This window comes from Anas acuta, chromosome 12 (assembly GCF_963932015.1).
Source record: "Anas acuta chromosome 12, bAnaAcu1.1, whole genome shotgun sequence".
Lineage (NCBI taxonomy): Eukaryota > Metazoa > Chordata > Aves > Anseriformes > Anatidae > Anas > Anas acuta.
In genome coordinates, this window is record NC_088990.1 from 18,226,599 (window position 1) to 18,244,736 (window position 18,138).

The window sequence follows — 18,138 nt, forward strand, 5'->3', positions numbered from 1 at the left end:
TTTAAAATCCTACGGCTTCACCCAGCTGATCCCATGCACTGGAACACATCTACAAGAGCCCAGGGATGGCAAGAACCACAGGAGAGAAATATGCCCTTTCAGCATTTCATGCACTGATGAGCCTTGTAACAGATAAACATACCCTACAGGAGCTCAACTGACATGTTATAACAAAGAGGAAATGCAACACTTAAAATTTTCATCAGATTACTATTTATTCCCCTTTTCAGAGTCTGAGTACACTGTGAATAAATCAACGTTCAATGTATCAGATTGTGTTAGCTAAAACCCACGTTTCTCAGTATAATTTTCTCTAAACTGAAATATTTCAACATTTAAAAACCATGGACTCGCATATTGAAATTCCCAGACCAGCAATTCAGAAACAGTTAGTATGACAAAAATGCTAGTTTCAGCTGTAAATGAAACCTTCTCAAAGATGACATTTCATCTTCCTCTGACACAACACCAGGGCACAGTTTTTTCCCTGTTACCGTACCATACGCACAGTGCCACTGCCAACCAGAACCCCAAGCTCTGCTTGGGGGAGATGCTGGAGACCTGCAGAGACTCGGGGTCCTGGTCCTGGCAGCATCCAGTGAAGAGGCACCACCAACTCTCCCTAGCACAGCGTTAAACAGTACAAAGGATTTTCAAGGACAGATTTCCTCACTTTCCTGAAAGAAAACCTGTTTATTTCCCCTTGACCCACAGCATTGCAGACTAAGCTTGCAAACGACTCCCACACTGATTGAGAGATTTTCTCATCTGTTAAACTTGCACAATACCAACCCTACTCGGTAGGGATAAACCAGCTGAGCGCTCAGGCACGGTTGCAAATGCAGCGCACGGCTGCTGGGGAGCCAGCTCTGCAGCTGCCCACCCCTCACCTTCCTGCCCTCGATGCCTGGCCGCTGCTGACGGCAGCCCGGGGCCCACCAGCGGCTGCAGCTGAGGTGAGGCCGGCCAGGCAGGGAGGCAGCTGCAGCCACGCACGTACCTGGCACTGCCACACCTGAGCACCACCTGAGGAGGCTTGCTCCTGCCCTGCTGCCACAGCTGCTGCCTGGGAGGAAGACTGAGATCTCCAGGGGGAGAGAGTACGAACGGACACCTGCTACAGCCAAACACAAAGGACACGGCGCTCTGCTGCGTCTGCGGGAAGCCTTGAGGTATTAGTGTATTTAAAGAAGTGTTAGGAAAGCTATTTGATTGAAATATTACTGTAAACAGAAGGGGAAATTAAGCTTAACACACACTCTTGTGAGCAAAAACCCAAGGGTAAGAATGCCCCACACTTAGCACTGTCACTAAATGACTGTGTAATTTAATTTCCCAGAAACCCATTAGCTTTCACAAAAGGAAAATGAAGAGCAGATGAGAGCAATTCTTCGGTGTGAGCAGAATTTATTTAATGTAATACCTGGGGAAAAAAAAATAATAATCTGAAACTGAACCAACAGATATGAAACATCACAACTCTATAAAGCTGCAGAGTAGGGCCGCGCAGGCTGCTCCGTGCCGGCAGCACACAGGACGCCACGGCTGAGCTTTTACAGGTACCAGCACAAGGAGCTGAGGCTGCTCACACACTCAGCCACAGGCACAACCCAGCTGGCTGCACAGAAACCCCAGAGCAAAGGAACGCACACTACCCTGGTATTAAGGGAAAAAAAAAGGAAGAGTAAAGGGGACGGCGTGAACAACTTAAAAATACCTTCCCTCAACTTCTTTGTGGAGATTTTATATATTCAGATTTGAACTAAATGATATGTACAATCTGGAAGAAGGAAGACATCAGCAAAGTTTAACTTAAAACATTAAGCTTTTATCATAAGCAACAAAATACTACAAGATTCACATTTGATTTTGGCTAGTCTAGAACACTATATAAAAAACAGTGCCAAACAAGCAGTTAAGCACAATAACATGACCCCAAAATAAAGCAGACGTTCTTAAAAGGAAAATTAAACATCAGCCTTACATTTACCAATTAATTTTATGTAATACTTTGGACAAAATCTAATTTGCGATGAAGACATGCCTATCTGAAGCAACAAAACAGTTTTACTGGGGTGAAGCAATGGCAAGATTTACCTCCGGAAAAGGAGCCATGATGAATTACATACAGATGAATCTGCATAAAAATAGTCCGGCCGATTTTTCCCTACTATTTTCTTCTACAGATCAACTGAGGATACTTACATAAGCCGAGAATGGAAGCATGTTCAGTCCTCATATTTTTAGCTTCAATAATCAAGGCATTAAGTGATTTAATAAAACATAAATATAATGCCATGAAATTGACTGATGCCACTTACTGTGAAGCAAAATTAAAAGAACTTTTCCAGCAGAGGAAGTTTACAGCCTATTGGCTTGTGGTGCGCCTGTGTCTTACAGCGGGAGACTTGTACCCCTAACTATCGTACCCACGGATGACCTTGACATTGCTGCATCTTCTCCAAGAAAAACTTTTTGCTGCACTCTTGGCTGCAGTAATATTTGACAGATAATTATGCACAATGTGAAGCTTATTAGCTATCGTTTTTCAAGCTGTGTTCATCATACTGCCCTTCTCCTGTAAAGCAGAATGAACTGAAGCACTTGTAATGTTTGTCATGTCTTTATTTTGTCTTTTTCTTCTTTCAATGTTTGCCTTTCTTTCTAGTGAATTGTTTGAATGATACAAAATATTCTTCCGACCATTTTCCAAGTTAACACTAATGTAATAAGTTAATACTGATGTGTATAAATTACTTCACATCAATCTTGCCATTACTCATGTCTCTAGAGATCATTTCCATTATGATGCTTTTTTTTTTTTTCCATGTGTTAAATTAGTGATGACTACAGAAGATGATTCAAAGAAACGTATTTGGGACAAACACACAGTCTGCCAACTCACTGTTTGCACCTGCCCTCTCCCTTCCTGAAAGGTAGTTAAAACAGGATTCTTAGAAAAAAAATGTAATGGCATCATTCTTAACATTTGCCATTTTAATAATTATTTAGCTTTGCTGGTTTCCTTCTATTGCCTTCACCAAGATAAAATCATTTAATCTTCGGCTCTCTATAATTTCAAAATTGTTTTTATTGAAGTGCTACTGAGTTAAAAAATAAAAATAAAACAAACAAACAAAAAATATAATAACAACAAACCTAGCACAAAAGATTGGTTAGCGCCTTAACTGAGAAAGAATTCAGATTCATACCTTCTTATAATTGCATTTTACAGTCCAAAACCATCTCCTTTTACTGAAAACCATTCCCAAAATTCAGGTTTAAATACTTGCATCACCCTTTGAGCACAGTATCAATACTCGAAAGCTCACCGAGGTTTCAGTTATTTACCACATTGCTTCAATAAAGTACTTGTCACTCCACCCAAGCCAACTGGAGTGCTTACCTTACAAATCAAGCAAGAGATTTTACAATAAAAATTAGACATAGTAACTTCACTAGTTTGAAAGAAGCACTGACAGAGAGACAACCATTCTTACACACCTGAAGAATGAGTCAAGCAAGTCAATTAACTGATCAGCAATGCTAAATCCAAACCCATCAAAATCCAGGTATTGATTGCTCATTATATGAATAACCCACAAAATTAGTTTTTAGTCTTACAGTAATTCAAAAAAAAAAAAAAAAAAACACCTTTGAAACTTTTGTGTAATCTGGCCTCAACCCATCAAGCACCTTCCTTCTGCCACCCTTTGCATGGCAAAACCTGAACCACTTACAACACTAATTATTGTAACAAGCTTCTACTCCCTCCATCGTAAATCCTGCCTGAGGTATGCCTTCATTCCCCTGCACTGTCAGGTCCTCCATACTCTTCACAGTGGTCAAAGAAATTATCATGGCCATAGCTAGCATGAAGCAGAAGGCAGCTTGTTAGGAAGAGGTGCACAGTCACCACCTCATTAGAATACTAACGAGGTAAATGCTACAACATCAATGGATGATATGAAATACACCATTACCTACAACCTCTACAACTGGATCCACTAGCGCCAGTGAGTAGGTAAGGTCAGGAAGTTGCAAATGATCTAAAATACTCCGTATGTGCCAGTCCCACACATTGAGTTTCTAATTATGACAGTTGCAAATTATCTCAGTTGACCGATCTCCTAAAATTCAATCCAATTAAACCGTAGAACAAGTAGATAACTAATGGGAAAACAAGGAAGTACACTTGAAAGAAAACTTGAAAGAATAATCTCTTTCAACTCAAAGCAATAGAATTTTGTATTTTAAATTCAAGCTTATATTCAACCACCACCTTTTCACTCACCATCAACTAATTTTTTCCTGACTTTTTGTCACGTACAGGCCTGTGGAACTGCTCAGTACGTAAGTGCTTTGCTTTTATTCTTCCTATTCCTCATGGAAAGGCACAAACGCACAACAAAAGTCGCCCACTTCTAATTTTCAGGAACAACTAACACAAAAACACTTGAAAGCTATATTCAGGAGCAATATGTTTCCTTTCTTCTCAAGCAAAAGCAGAAGAGTTCAATACAACAAAGTTTGGGGAACAGTGCAACAGAGGATACAATATCATATGCTTGAAGGGTCCTAGTAAAAACTGACCTCTGCAAGTACAGAGGACTAAAAGGCAGCATAATTACAGAGGAAGGAATCCGGTCTCCTCGCTAATAGCTTTCTAGAATGTAATTAAACCGGAAAGTGTTGAATAAGCAAAGATTATCAAGTCTGGATGGAGCTGCAATACAACCAATATATCTTAGCCTGATTTCCTACGTATCGCTATGGATACTAACAGACTATGCTGGTGCCAAGAGAATTCAGTGGTTTTACTTAAAATACAAGCAACAGCCCTTCCTTTTTCATACTAACAAATCAACAGGATAATTCTGGAATTCATTAGTGAAGAACACTAACCAATCCAACATAATAGCTTCACTTCCTCTGCAAAACACTTCAAAAATATCTAAATGAATATGGAAATGCATCTTTCTGTGGCAAATTGTTCATTATTGAATCATTATCAACTCTTGTTAGACAAAATTTCTCTCTTTTGCAATGTACAAGATCATTAAAATGTTTGAGAGCTCCATCATGAAAGACAGTGGCACTTTATAATCCGCTATCTCTTCAGGCAAATATGCTTACGGCTGAACATAATACACAAAATAACAACATCCCCTTGACACACAATTCTTTCTTTTAATGGTGCTCTTAAGCGTTGACAGCAATGGTGAAATATGTTGTTGCTCGCTCTTTTTTTTATATATATAAATAGTTGTGTTTTTGTTTTTTTTTTTTTAAACTATTTCAGAGATGCATTTCAGTCATGATTAAATGTTGAGGAGCGTGTCTTAGGCCTTCAGTGTGGGACCCCAGGCACTCCACCACTCCCATTAGCCTACTGAGCTATTTCCTGTAAGGTCATCAAGTGTATATTCTAGGCCTCCAGCTCCTTTCAGCCTCTGAAGATTCAATGAAGATCAATCAAAGCACTTATCTAGTAACTAACAAAATGGATGTTTTCATTCTGTTGAAGGAAATGCGTCTCCAGCTTAATATGAGCTGTATAACTTTTTTTGTCTGAAATAACTAAGGAGGAATTTTTTTCTTCTCAGCGATAGAAAAAAAAAACACAATATATCCAGCTACTAAATATGAAACTACTCCTCACTGTTTTTATGGAGCTTTTATTATTCCTCTCTCCAAACTTTCACCTTCACATACTTCACCAAAATTCATAATGTCGAAGTACAATATACAAAGCTGCATACTATGCTGTAACTTAACTAAAATTAACTGTTTTGCTACGACAAGGCAAAAAAATAATGGGCAAAATACTTTTAAATTAACCTTTTAGAGTTTTGAGTTGCTAAACTTCTTAGAGGTATAGAATAAAAGCTTTCTCTAATTCTTTGCTGCATAGAGGAAGCAAGTGCTATTGCTTCAGCAAAACAAAATCCTTCAGAACAGCTAGCCATAAAGCATTACAATACCATTTCAGTTAACAGCTGCTGTAGGCAAGTGATTGACATACACACATCTTGCAATTCATTAATTCTCCCTACAAAGCAATCTCAATGGAGGCTTCTTTGCAAATCTCTACTAATGATGTAATTTTATTATGCCTAATGGAATCACCTAGTCATCTCTTCAATAAAACGTAAAAACTAGGAGGATATAGTTGCACCACAGATTTTCTTTTTCTATTTAAAGCATATATGGGTTAGAAATTATTCAAAAGGCGAGAACAAATAGCTTGCTTTTGGTAATATAACACAAAAATCAAACTGTGGTACTTATTTTTGTAAAACAAAATCAGTACCAGCTCCAAAGTCTCGAGCCATTCCATACATGCTACCGATCAAAATATTGGAAAGGCAATTGAGATATCTTGTCTTTTTAGTCTCCTGTATTTAAAAAAAAAAAAAAGACAACATTTGAAATAGCGTTGAGGTGGGCAGCGAAGAAAACTGTTAAAAAATGGAGACTACATTTTAACCTTACTTCAGATATAAGTATCACTGATAATTGACATGAACTCTTTCCATATACCGACTACAGAGGCACTCATTTTAAAATTACACATTTTCAGGTTCATGTAGGAAGGTTTCAATGAAATTCCATTTCAGCAGTAGCTTCACTTTGCCTCCATTTCAGAGAAAATTAAAGTAGTAAACAAAGATTGAGCAAAGTAGAAAGATTTCCAAAAGAAATTGCAGACCACCAGGATTTGGATTTAGGTAATCCACTTAGATTACCATGGCTATGTCTTAAAAGGACAATACTAAGATCACAAAATAGGTCATGTCTGCAAGAAGCAGAATATATAAGTGAAACAATTTCAAGTTTACAAATTCAAAACCAACATTCAGAATCACCCCTATGTTAAAAATACAAGAAAGACTGTCCCAAGGCCACATTTTGCCCAACAGTACATATTTTGCAACTGACAGTTTTATGCCCCAAACTGGAATAAGGGTGACGAGTTTCGGACAACCATTAGTACATTAATACGTTTCAGGTAACAGTAGAATCCAGGCAAAGAAGCACTGAAAAAAAACATTATCTAAAATATATGAAAAAACAATATCTAAGCCAACCATCTAATACATGCTTTTGGGGGGTGCTTGCTTGCTTTTCCAGTTTCAATAGCAGAAAAAAAAAAGTTGCGCACCCAAAAACCTGGAAACAGTAACAGTTTTTGCCCAGCTAAATAGGAGTTTGAAAGTATTTCTTAGAAGTGACAACGTTTCTAAGGAAACAAATAAAAAAAAATAAATTAGAAAACGTAAAAAGAGTTTATGTAAAAGACTTAAAAAGTTGGTGGTTCTCTTTTTTTGAGGTGCAAAAAATAAAGATTACTATTGGTGTCTTTGCAGCAAAAGTTAGAAAAACAGTTTTAAAATCACTTTGATTTCACTAGAGAAATGCAAAAATCAAAGTAAAATATATTAACTTTCTAGATCAACTTGACAATATGTAGATAGTTCTTTCTTCTAGAACATCAGACAACGGTCTTTATGATGATTTTGCCAAACATTCAAATAATTCAACAGGAAAGTCAGTGTTGCTGTGAGAAACAAAGCAACTTCCAGATGCTTGACATGTCAGGCCTAGACAAGGGGATGAAAAATGTCTCTTTCTGACCAAAGAGGCTTTGAGGGGATACTCGTAAAGAATTACCTACTTACCCATCAGATTTGAGTTCATGAAAGGTGTCGGGGACAATCCTTCATGGGGCCCTAATCGACTGTCATTCAAGTGATCACTGTAATGAGGACTGTCTGCAAAACCCTAGAGAAAAAAAGACCAGAGTATTAAACAGATTATTTGGCAGCCCTGCTAATTGAGTGTAATGACACTTCCCTAATTAAATGTGCAGAGTCACAATTGGTCATTCATCACAAAAGTTGGCTTTGAGGTCTATCGCTCAGAAATCACTCTCTGCCCACATTTTACTTTCTATCCCTCTTTTCATTCTCTCCATCAAAAATAAATCACCATTTCTTAGCAAGCTGTGTCCTCATAGAACGTATTCCTAAAAATTGCATACTACTGAGATATATTGATATTTGAATCTTCTTAGTGTTACATCACTAAGCGTTGTGAGAGTAAAATTGATCTGAAGAAGTCACAACTCATTTTCTTTTTTTTTTTTTTTTTAAATGTTTGTTTGCATTAACAAAACACCACAGTAAGAAGTTCATAATGAGCCACAGATGTTCAGAAAAAACGTTGGTGCAAATGCATAGAAATTCCATAGTTTCAGATTCACACACATTTGAACACTATCACATTGCTGAACAGCACAGCTCACTGACAACAGGTTTACTTTCAAATACTGATCAAATAATTTTGCCATCTAATTTTCAAAGCAACATTCAAACTGAAACACTGTTTTGCACTTCTCTAACATTGAGATAGCCAACTTAAAAGTCTGGAATGACCCTTAGGCAGTCTGGAAACACTGGTAAAAGAGACAGATAGAAAACACAGAAGCACAAGGATATGCATATTATTTAATTAAACCAATTACTTAAATTTTCTTTTGTACAGTTCAAAATGCTTTCAGCTTTTGTGTATAAAGGCATGAATATGGTATTTGCCAGTTAAGACTGCTCAGATGTGCACTGAATCACTTACACCGTATCAAAACCTGACAGACTTCGCACTGAAAATTGCACCTCCTTTGTAACCGAAGTTTTGAACCACATTTTGTAAACCTTAGCTTACAATTCCTGATCATTCATTCCTTTAAGCCTCTTTAGACTAAAATCTAGAGAGAAATCCAAAGCTGGGGCCTAATTAAGGGACAGAGGAAAATTGCTCAGGCTCACAGCTCCTAGAAGCCATCCCAAGTCCCCCAGGACTATAAAATCATCAATCACTGAACATTTATCATTTTTTCAGACCGCAGGCTCCCATTCAAGACAACATTAATGGGGCTGAAACAGGCCTCACTATCTTTGCAGGCGTGCTGTCAGTTCAACCAAAGGGCTGGTAACTGAGGGCTAAATAACTGTCACATCACCACCAACTGCTTACGGATGCGTGTCACAACTCTCCCCGCTATTCTGCTTTAAAAGAAATCTTCCGGGAGTCCCAGCTCCCAAATGAATCTTTGGCTGACTTTATCTACTTCAGAATCAGTGATACACAAGTGATAGGCATTCGGGAGCAGCCTTCGTGACATTTACAGCTTGGTTATGACCACGAGGGTGTCCTCTGGTGAGCACGACCCGGCCCGTCTGTCAGGCAGGCAGCGTGCAGCAGCAGCTGCCGAGGAAATGGGGAGCCGGAGCGGCTCCTGGCTAAGGTCACCACATGGGGTTGGTTTTAAGTTGAAAGGAAACAAAAAAGAAATTCAACCTGCTGAATAAAGGAACAAAAGGGTGCAAACAGAGAACTTTATTTTATTTAAAAAACAAAGCACACAAAAAGAAAACCCAAGAAAGTAAGGACAGTATTAATGAGGGGTGAAAGAATCCCGATCTCAAGCATTCGTGAAGCAGTGCCTAGATGAGCCCCAGAGACCAAAGTCTTCAGGAGATCTTTATTGACAAAATAAATATTTAAACTACTGAATATATTACAAGAGTAAGACTCATTTCACACACGGTTACACACCATGCAACACACTCAACCTAACACACAGGATTAATAACGCTCTCCCCCAGGTTCATATTGCACATTCCCTCAGTCCCCTCAAAAACAGTGGGATTTGAGAACTGGGGGGATGAGAGAACAGAACGCTCACCCTCCTACCATCGGGCTTCCTTCAGCCAACCCTTTACAGCACGCTCTTTTCATACACCTTCTCCGTTCCCCAGAACACACTGGTGTGCAATTATCCAAGCGTCCAAGCTGTATTTCTACACCAGTGGACAAATCAACCACTTCAGCCAGCTGAAAAAAGCTCTAAGATTTCCTTTGCAACACTAAAAGCCACAGAAAACATAGGAAATGTTCCAAGATGAGGAAAAAAAATGTACTAATGCATATGCAAGCACTACAGATAGAATAGGTTTTCTGTCTTTGTCATGCTTTGCAGAATGCACACTCGTGCTGAGTGTCTCCTCTCCTCCACCTCCACAGGGGACCCACGTACAGAGGTCTGAACTTGGCCTCCATCCCTGACACCAGGTCCTCAGCCTTCGCAGTGAGTTACGAGCTATCAGCTCAGGCAGCAGTTTTTTGGTCGGCACTAGAAATGCTGCATTGATTCCCACATATAGCCCACCCACAGGAATACAAAATAATCACAACCATGCACAGCTTTGATTTACCAAACTTCTTTTCCACTTCACAAAAGCAAATTAAGCCAAATGAGAAGAGTGCTAAGGACAATGATCTAAATTAGAGTTATTTCAGAGCATTCTTCACATTCAAGCTGTACTTCAAATAAAACTGCATTCCTGATACCATTTCTTGCTTTTACATCTGTACTGTTTACTTACATAATGAATAGCATCAAGTCCTACTGGAAAGAACTTTAGTCAAGCACAGATGAGACTTTTAGAGGCTTCCAATAGCTTCTTTTCCAAAAAGCTACTGGAAGCTGTTAGTAGTACAGTCGGAGCTTAAAGATTTAGGAAATATGATAGTGCAAACTGAAAACATATTTACTGCTTAAAAGAAGAATGCAGTTGAGAGCTTTAAAACGTCTGTCTGCTACAGCAATAAAGACTGATTTATTAAAAGGTACATCCCACCTGTATGACTACATTTCAGAGGAAATACTGTGCAGCTGGCAACTGAATGGATCCCTCATGGCAAAGGCAACAGGTGGTGGGGTAGAGGCAGTATGTAAACCTATTCCAGAGCCCTCTTTTCAAATTATCATAGAATCATAGAATATCCTGAGTCGGAAGGGACCCATAAGGATCATCAAGCCCAACTCCGACACCACACGGCTCTATCCAAAATTTTAGACCATGTGACTAAGTGCACAGTCCAAACGCTTCTTAAATTCCGAAAGGCTTGGTGCTGTGACTTCTGTGAATTATGCTTTAAAAAAAAAAAAAAAAATCAGTAATATGTCCTCCCCAGATGTGAAAAAGGGTAGCCTAGGGTGTTTCCATTTCATCCTCTCTTTCTGAGGCAGAAAAGAAATTCCAGTACATGGCAATTTTGAAGATTATTCTACCTGCCTCCAGAAGTGGACTCAGTTGATCACAGTTTGACTGATAAAAGCTTCAAGCATAAACAGGAGCTAACTAGTTATGCCAAAAGCTCTTCTCCCTCTGGGAAGCACTATTCAGTGATCTATACTCTGACCTTGCCCTCCTCGAGCAGGTTGGTGATCCCATCCTTTGGGCCATAGGTGGCCTTCCTGCTACTTCCCGTTAGCTGTGAGGCAGGTTTGACATAGGAAAGCAGGAGGGCAGCTTTCCATTCCCAGCACACACCCTCATTTCTGCCACCTTCATTCCTCAGCAAGCGTACCGATCAGCATGCATCAGAGGGCACGGTTTGAGTATTTAGCAAATAGCTGGTGAGAAGTCTGCAAAATAGACTTATTAGACAATTTATTTTCTTTTATGACCACGCTATTGCAAAGGGACAGCAGACAGCTCAGACAGGGCGTTTTTCTATCTACACAAAGAAAACTGGTTTTGAGTAAGACCGTTTGTATGCCATAGCTGTAAACACCAAACCATACTGTTTGTTCCAACTTGTTACACGAGTAATACCCAAGACAGCTTTACCCTTTACAAAGGGAGGCAAAACTTCTGTTTTATTACAGTCCCAATTCAGCCTAATGGAGGCTAATGCCAACTGTTCCCTTACAGCATTTTCTAACATTGAGACTGTTCATTTTGCCTGTTGCAAAATGCCTGTTAGCCTCTCCGAAACTTCAGTCTCACTCTATGTCTGCATTCAGAAAGACAAAAATCAGATATGTCTGCAAACAAAAGCAACAAGTATCATAAACTAATAATGCCTGGCATGAAATGCAGCTGGAGGACTATTACTAATTAGTGCTGCAATTTAATTGCAGAGTGTAGGCACTCTCAAGGTTGAATGCTCTAACATTTTATTCATTTTTTACGTTTCATTGGATTAAAGTGAAGTTCTCTAATCATTCCAGTAACTGAACTCTATCAATTAAAACACAAAAAATATAATCAGTTGTAATACTTTTCATTCCCACCTTTTCTGGGTAAGACTCCTCAAGTAATTTAGGCTTTGCCTGTTACCAAGAGGATTTTCCATCTACACAGGTGCTAGTACAGCTACACCAACTGAAAATCTGAGACTATTTACAAAAATCTTACGTAATAGCATACAAAACACCTGAAAATTATCTTATAGAATTAACTGTTCTGGTAACCGTGAAAGAGGAAATGAAAGCAAACCAACAACAGAGAAACAACATTCCATACCAGGCACGTTTATCCTAGTAACCCATAAGTAACCCCGACACAATGAGTCTCTGCCTCATTACCATGACCATAAGGTCAGTACTTCATGATTAGAGGTGTAGGAAAACTAAGTTAAAATTGCTAAAGCATATGCTGAAAGACAATTCACGTTCGTTTACACAAGACAGAATAACGACTAACTTCAATCTGCTTGGAAAAGAAGAACACAGACACAGATTGATCCCCTCCCTTTTCATTCTACCTCAAACAGAAAACTACTCTCCTTTAATCATTATTGTCTAAAGTCACACCACGGTTTGTCCATGCATAAGAAAAACCACACTCCTGCCACTAGCTCATGCTGTGGACTTGTTTAGTTATATTATATACATGTAACTATTTTTTAATATATATTTATGTATAGACATACTTATTTTTTTTTAATTAATGCATAACATCCTATTTTTATTTCACAGTTTCCCTTTGAAAAATGAAGGAGGCACTGTAACGACAAGGTAGCTTTTAGGCAGCACAGCACATGATTTTCCTATGCATTTATTGACTTCCTTAAATAATTTATTCCTGTATTCTAAGTACTGCACAGCCTTTTATTTTGCTCAAGTCCACCATACTAGAGAAAACAGACTTAATTTGTTCTTCTTCCCTTATCCTCAACACCTCTCTCCAATGCAAGTACCTGTACCTGGGAACAAACCAAAAATCAGTCCCAGCTGTAGCTCATAAGCAAGCTGCTAGACCAGTAAGTGACTATTTGCAACTTAGCAACTTAAAATACAGATCAATTATTTCCACTAAAGTTAAGATACTTAAAATTCCACTAAAAGGAATGGTTAACTTCACAGTTCGACTTGATTACAGACTAAAAGATTAAATTTAATGAATACTGCTTCTAATTCCTTACCTTTTATGGTTTGGCTGACCTTAGCTAACAAATATTAATCATTTAACATCTATGAACTTTTAGATCCCTTCCAAGCTAAACTCTGCTATCCGATCAATCCAAGAGAAGCCACCTGAATGTATAATATGTAAATGAACAGTAGATCTACTGCTGAAATCCACTTCGGTTTGGGTTATCTGCTCTTCCAAATGATTTGAGTTCTAAAATAAACTAAAGAGAAAAAAAAAAAAAGGGGGAAAAGGGATGGGGTGTTACAGAGATGTTGAGACAGCAAGAGAGAGACAGACGGACTGTACTGTACCTGTGAGCTTTGTGGTTGTGATCACTGAGAGAAAATGAGATAAGCAGCTTCTGGAAGACATACCAATGTGTCCTACCTACTTTGAAAGGTTATGGTCTATGTGATCATGTAGGTTTATAGAAATAAACAAACGTTTTGGAAAGAAAACTCATCAAATCTAGGTATTTGTCAGTGGCTCCAAGAAGAAAGACTACAGAGCCAAAACCTTGCTGAGTCTACTGTGAATTAGCTGTGAACACACTGCTAAGAATGAACATTACAAAAAAGAAAGGAAGTTAAAAATAAATCCAAAGGAAAAAAAAAACAAAACAAAACAAAAAAAAAAACAAACAACAAAACAAAACAAAATATATATATATATATATATATATATATATATTCTCAGAAAGGAGTGCTTCAAGGATCCAGAGAAGTCAGAACTCACCCTGGAAGCATAGAAATTCTTATGGTATAACAGGTACCCACTACAAGAGAGCTTCAATTTATATTATCCTCATGATGGATATATGGTGGTTTAAGTTTTCATTCAGATTCACCAAAAACTGAGATACAAACAATAATATCAGTTTCATCTTAAAACTTAAGTTATTTACATGTAGACTATTAACTTGGATGCTGCAACTGCGCTTCATGTTTAAAATTGTATGGGCCAGAGTAAAGAGACTTCTCTGTGAACACGCGAAATTTGTGACTGAACACAACACACTGAACAAGGAATCTGTTCTCCAATAATCAGTGTTTTCTCCAGTTCTAAATCCATTTCCAGGAAATTAACATAGTGAATAACGGATCTGATTTTAAACAACTAAACCAAACAGCCAATTACACCTCTCCGAATTCTTGTGAGACAAGTATCAACGCAACATGCAATAAGACATTTCTTTGACCACACAGAAAGCTCATTTGAAATCATATTCCAACACTAATTTCCATCTAATAGGGAGATGCAATAAAAAAAAACAAAACAAAACACAACTCTCCTACAATAATAACTTATGACTGAAAACAGATTTCTCCAGCTCTTATCTAAACTATAAATCAGGAAATAAAATAACACAAGTGAGGCCAACATACTGGCATGAACAAGCTTGAAAATAATACTTAAAAAACCTATCTAGAGAGTGTGCTTAAAATTCTGGAACCTGTTTTAAATAGAGCTGCCCATAAGTTAAATTACAAAGTAAGCTGCATTTGTGGAAACATCCTGTGCGCTAAATACGGGATACTGAATTTAGGCTTTGGTTTCACACTGTATCATCTGCTTACTTATAGAATACATCAGGAAAAGCAAATAATCAGCAGAACCACCACCAATCTCCCTCCCCCAACAACAACAATAAAAAAAATAAGAATAAAAATAAAAAAACAAAAAGAAACCAGAGGACAAAAAGGACACAAGTACAACAGACTTGATAACACTTACTGTATTTCTGTGTCCCTCTTGTCTTGTTTTGCTATTTAACAGCTTCCTTTCTTGTAATGTACCTGAGATTAAGAGGTATAAAATACTATTTCAAAACCTGCTATCTCATTACTATTGTTTTTTTGACTTCTTTGCAAATTAAAGTTCTACTGGTGGGAGGGGCGTAAAAAGAATAGAATGGGCAAATAGTATTTTCGGCTCCAATGTATATCTAAGTCTTTTATATACACGTAGGGCATAACCTGTTGACTGGTGCTACAATGTTATCTATGTCTAGCAGCGGTACCGTGAATGGTTCAACTCTGACTTCAAATAGATATATAAGAGTTACGCAACTCAACAGGAGAGAATAAACTGCATACTCAGTGCTGAAACAGGTCAAAACGTACATTTACAGCTTTTATTGCAATATAAATGCTGGAAAATACTTCAAGCACCCATGGTAGAAATTTTGTAACAAAAATATTGCTGCTAACTTATTTTAAAAAAGTTAAAATTACCACATAAGTATGCATTAGAAAAAAAAAATGAAAAAATATCTAGCAAGGAAATGTCTTATTTTTTAAAAAAGTATTTTATGTATTTTTCTCTTTTGGAAAGAGCAATTTAAATAGATAAAAACCTTGTTCCTTTTTTTGTTTTCCGAAGAGTGTTGTAACAAAATCAAAAATATGAAAGAAAATCTCAGAGCAGCATGATTCACAAAATAAAAGCCACTATTAACCATGCTACAATAGAAAGAAAAACTTCATTAAAAGTTTATATTTATCCAAAAAGAATAAATATACCAACTTGTTGCTAGGTTATGCAAATCAATGACAACTCCCAGACAAAGTGGAAAGCCAGAATTTTGGAAGCATCTCACACCAGGAAAACAAAATTTTCAAGAGCTATAGGGCAAGACATTACCAAGTAACAATCAAACTGCTACTTGCTTCAGTACCTCTGAATTGGCTTCGAAGAGCTCAGTAGAGCAAGGCTTTAAAAAGCAGCTTTCCAATTCTCTGCAGCATATGCTAAGAGACAGCTACCCTTCTAATGCAAGGGATTATGAACACATGCAAAAATCTCTAGCTCTACATCGCTCAGACAAGGGAGAGACTTGCATACATTAATCAAAAGATAGCAATCCGAAAACCACCACAGTTGCCCAGATCAAGGTAAAATCAAGATTGAATAGTCAGAAAAAAAGAAAGCACCCCAACTGATGGCAAATTTGACACAGTATTGTAAATGGACTTCATTACAATCATTCGAGATTAAAGCAGACATCAGCATTCTGTAGAATTCGACTGACCTGCTAATTAGCTCCCCTGAATTATTCCTCTAAAAATAAAGCTTTCCTACTTTTTATTTTCCACTATAGATATATTTTCAAGTGGTTCATTTTTCTAGCAAAACATTCGCTCTATGCAAGAGATTTCGCACACAGATGTCACTGATTCATACCTTTTCACGAATTTAAGATCATCACAGCCGATTCTAAATATACAAATACCCACTAATCCTCCAGTGCTAGAATATTTAGCGTTATTAGGCAATGAAAAACAAGGCTATTATATAAGGTTTTCTCAAGTCTACAGTAATTCTCAGACTTTCCAACTTTAATGCTAGTTCAAAACACTACCAAAAGAGAGAGTCAAGTAAACTAAAATGTTATGGGATGTGAGAAGGACTTCTGTGAATTTATTACTGATCAATAGATTAAAAGACAAAACACCCCACCCCAAGCACAGGAATATCGCCCAGTTTTCATAGTGAAAGGAAGTTACCAATGTGTTTTCCCCATTTCCCCAAAAAAGCTGTACTCAGATCAACATTCTTCAACAGCTGCATGAATAAATAGAGAAGACTGGGTAAACAGAGAGATGGCAAAATTTATTGATAACAAAAAATGTTTTAAAACATCCTTACTAAATATTAGTGCAGAATTATAAAGCAAGTTCCCTACAAAATTTGCAATGAAATAGTAAATAATGTTTGGTGTAAACACAAAAGAAACATGAGAAACGTGCTTAAAGAAATAATTGTGACAGTACAAGGTGGGAACTACTGCAGAGTATTAGGAAAAAATCTCGGTATCCCATATAGTTTTTAAAACAATGTCACTTCAGAGCTCAGGGACAGTCAAAAAGTGCAAGACTTAGGAACAAGTAAGAAAAGAACAGAGAAGTATTTTTGTCATGCAGAAACGGACAGCATACCCTCATGTTGACTAGCACATGTAGCAGTAATCAACCCAATTCTAAGTTATGCAGAAAAATTCAGAGATTGGTACCAAGAACTAACCGAACTAGAAGCTAGGTAAAGTTACTATATAAGAGACCAGTAGATTATGATTGCTCAGTTTGGTGGAGGAGACACATGTGACTGGCATGTACAACAAAGATGTTCATGAAAAAAAAAAAAAAGAAAAAATATGAAGTACGTAAGTAACAACTAATCACCACTCATCAAAACACAGGAACATGGTAGAAATCAGTTAAAATCACTGGTCAGCACACAACCATCAGTATTTTTGCCACAGAATATTCGCTATTTTTGCCAAAACTATAATCACAGTCAAAAAAATTCACAACTCTCAGAGAACAAGTCCACCAGTAGCTATAAGAACAACGTCCATAAGATTGGCTCTGTCCAGAAAGTCTCCTAAATCGCTAAGTGCTGGGCTTCACCAGGACTGTACATCAGTAAAGGCGGCAAAATAATTGCCCTGCATTTATACTCTTTCCTTAAGCATTACTACTAGATACAAACAGACCTGTAGCAGGAGGGGAGAAAGGAGATCAGAGGAAGATCTCCCTTTACCCCGTCTTCCACCATCTTACTTAATGATCCTGTGAAAGGTACACATTTAACTACCATTAATTCCCAATCTATTATGTGCCTCTGGAAATTCCAGCCAGTATTTTGCCAATGATTTAAACTATTAAACAATTCCATCACTGTACTGTGACTTCTAAGGAAAAAACTCCAGTAGTCAGCTGCAGGCAGATTTAAAATAAGTAAATAAATAAACAAGCCACCACACACACAATATAAAGAAGAGAAATTGGTACCTCTTGCGGTTTCAACTTCTCTATGTCCGTGGAGAGGTCTGAGCTTTTTCCATGAAGACTGCCATTTTCCTGTAAAC

The 18,138-nt window shown here is 37.7% G+C and overlaps 1 protein-coding gene across 7 annotated transcripts in view; it reads right to left on the reverse strand.

Moving 5' to 3' along the window:
• The window catches only part of TCF12 (transcription factor 12), a 158,617-nt gene that overhangs the window by 93,779 nt on the left and 46,700 nt on the right, over window positions 1-18,138 (reverse strand). For all 7 annotated transcript variants that reach the window (XM_068696249.1, XM_068696250.1, XM_068696248.1 and 4 more), the window contains 2 exons: window positions 18,062-18,130; window positions 7,683-7,785 (listed from right to left, as the gene is read on the reverse strand). In XM_068696249.1, coding sequence (XP_068552350.1) covers window positions 7,683-7,785; window positions 18,062-18,130 — 172 coding nt within the window. The remainder of the gene's footprint in view (window positions 1-7,682; window positions 7,786-18,061; window positions 18,131-18,138) is intronic.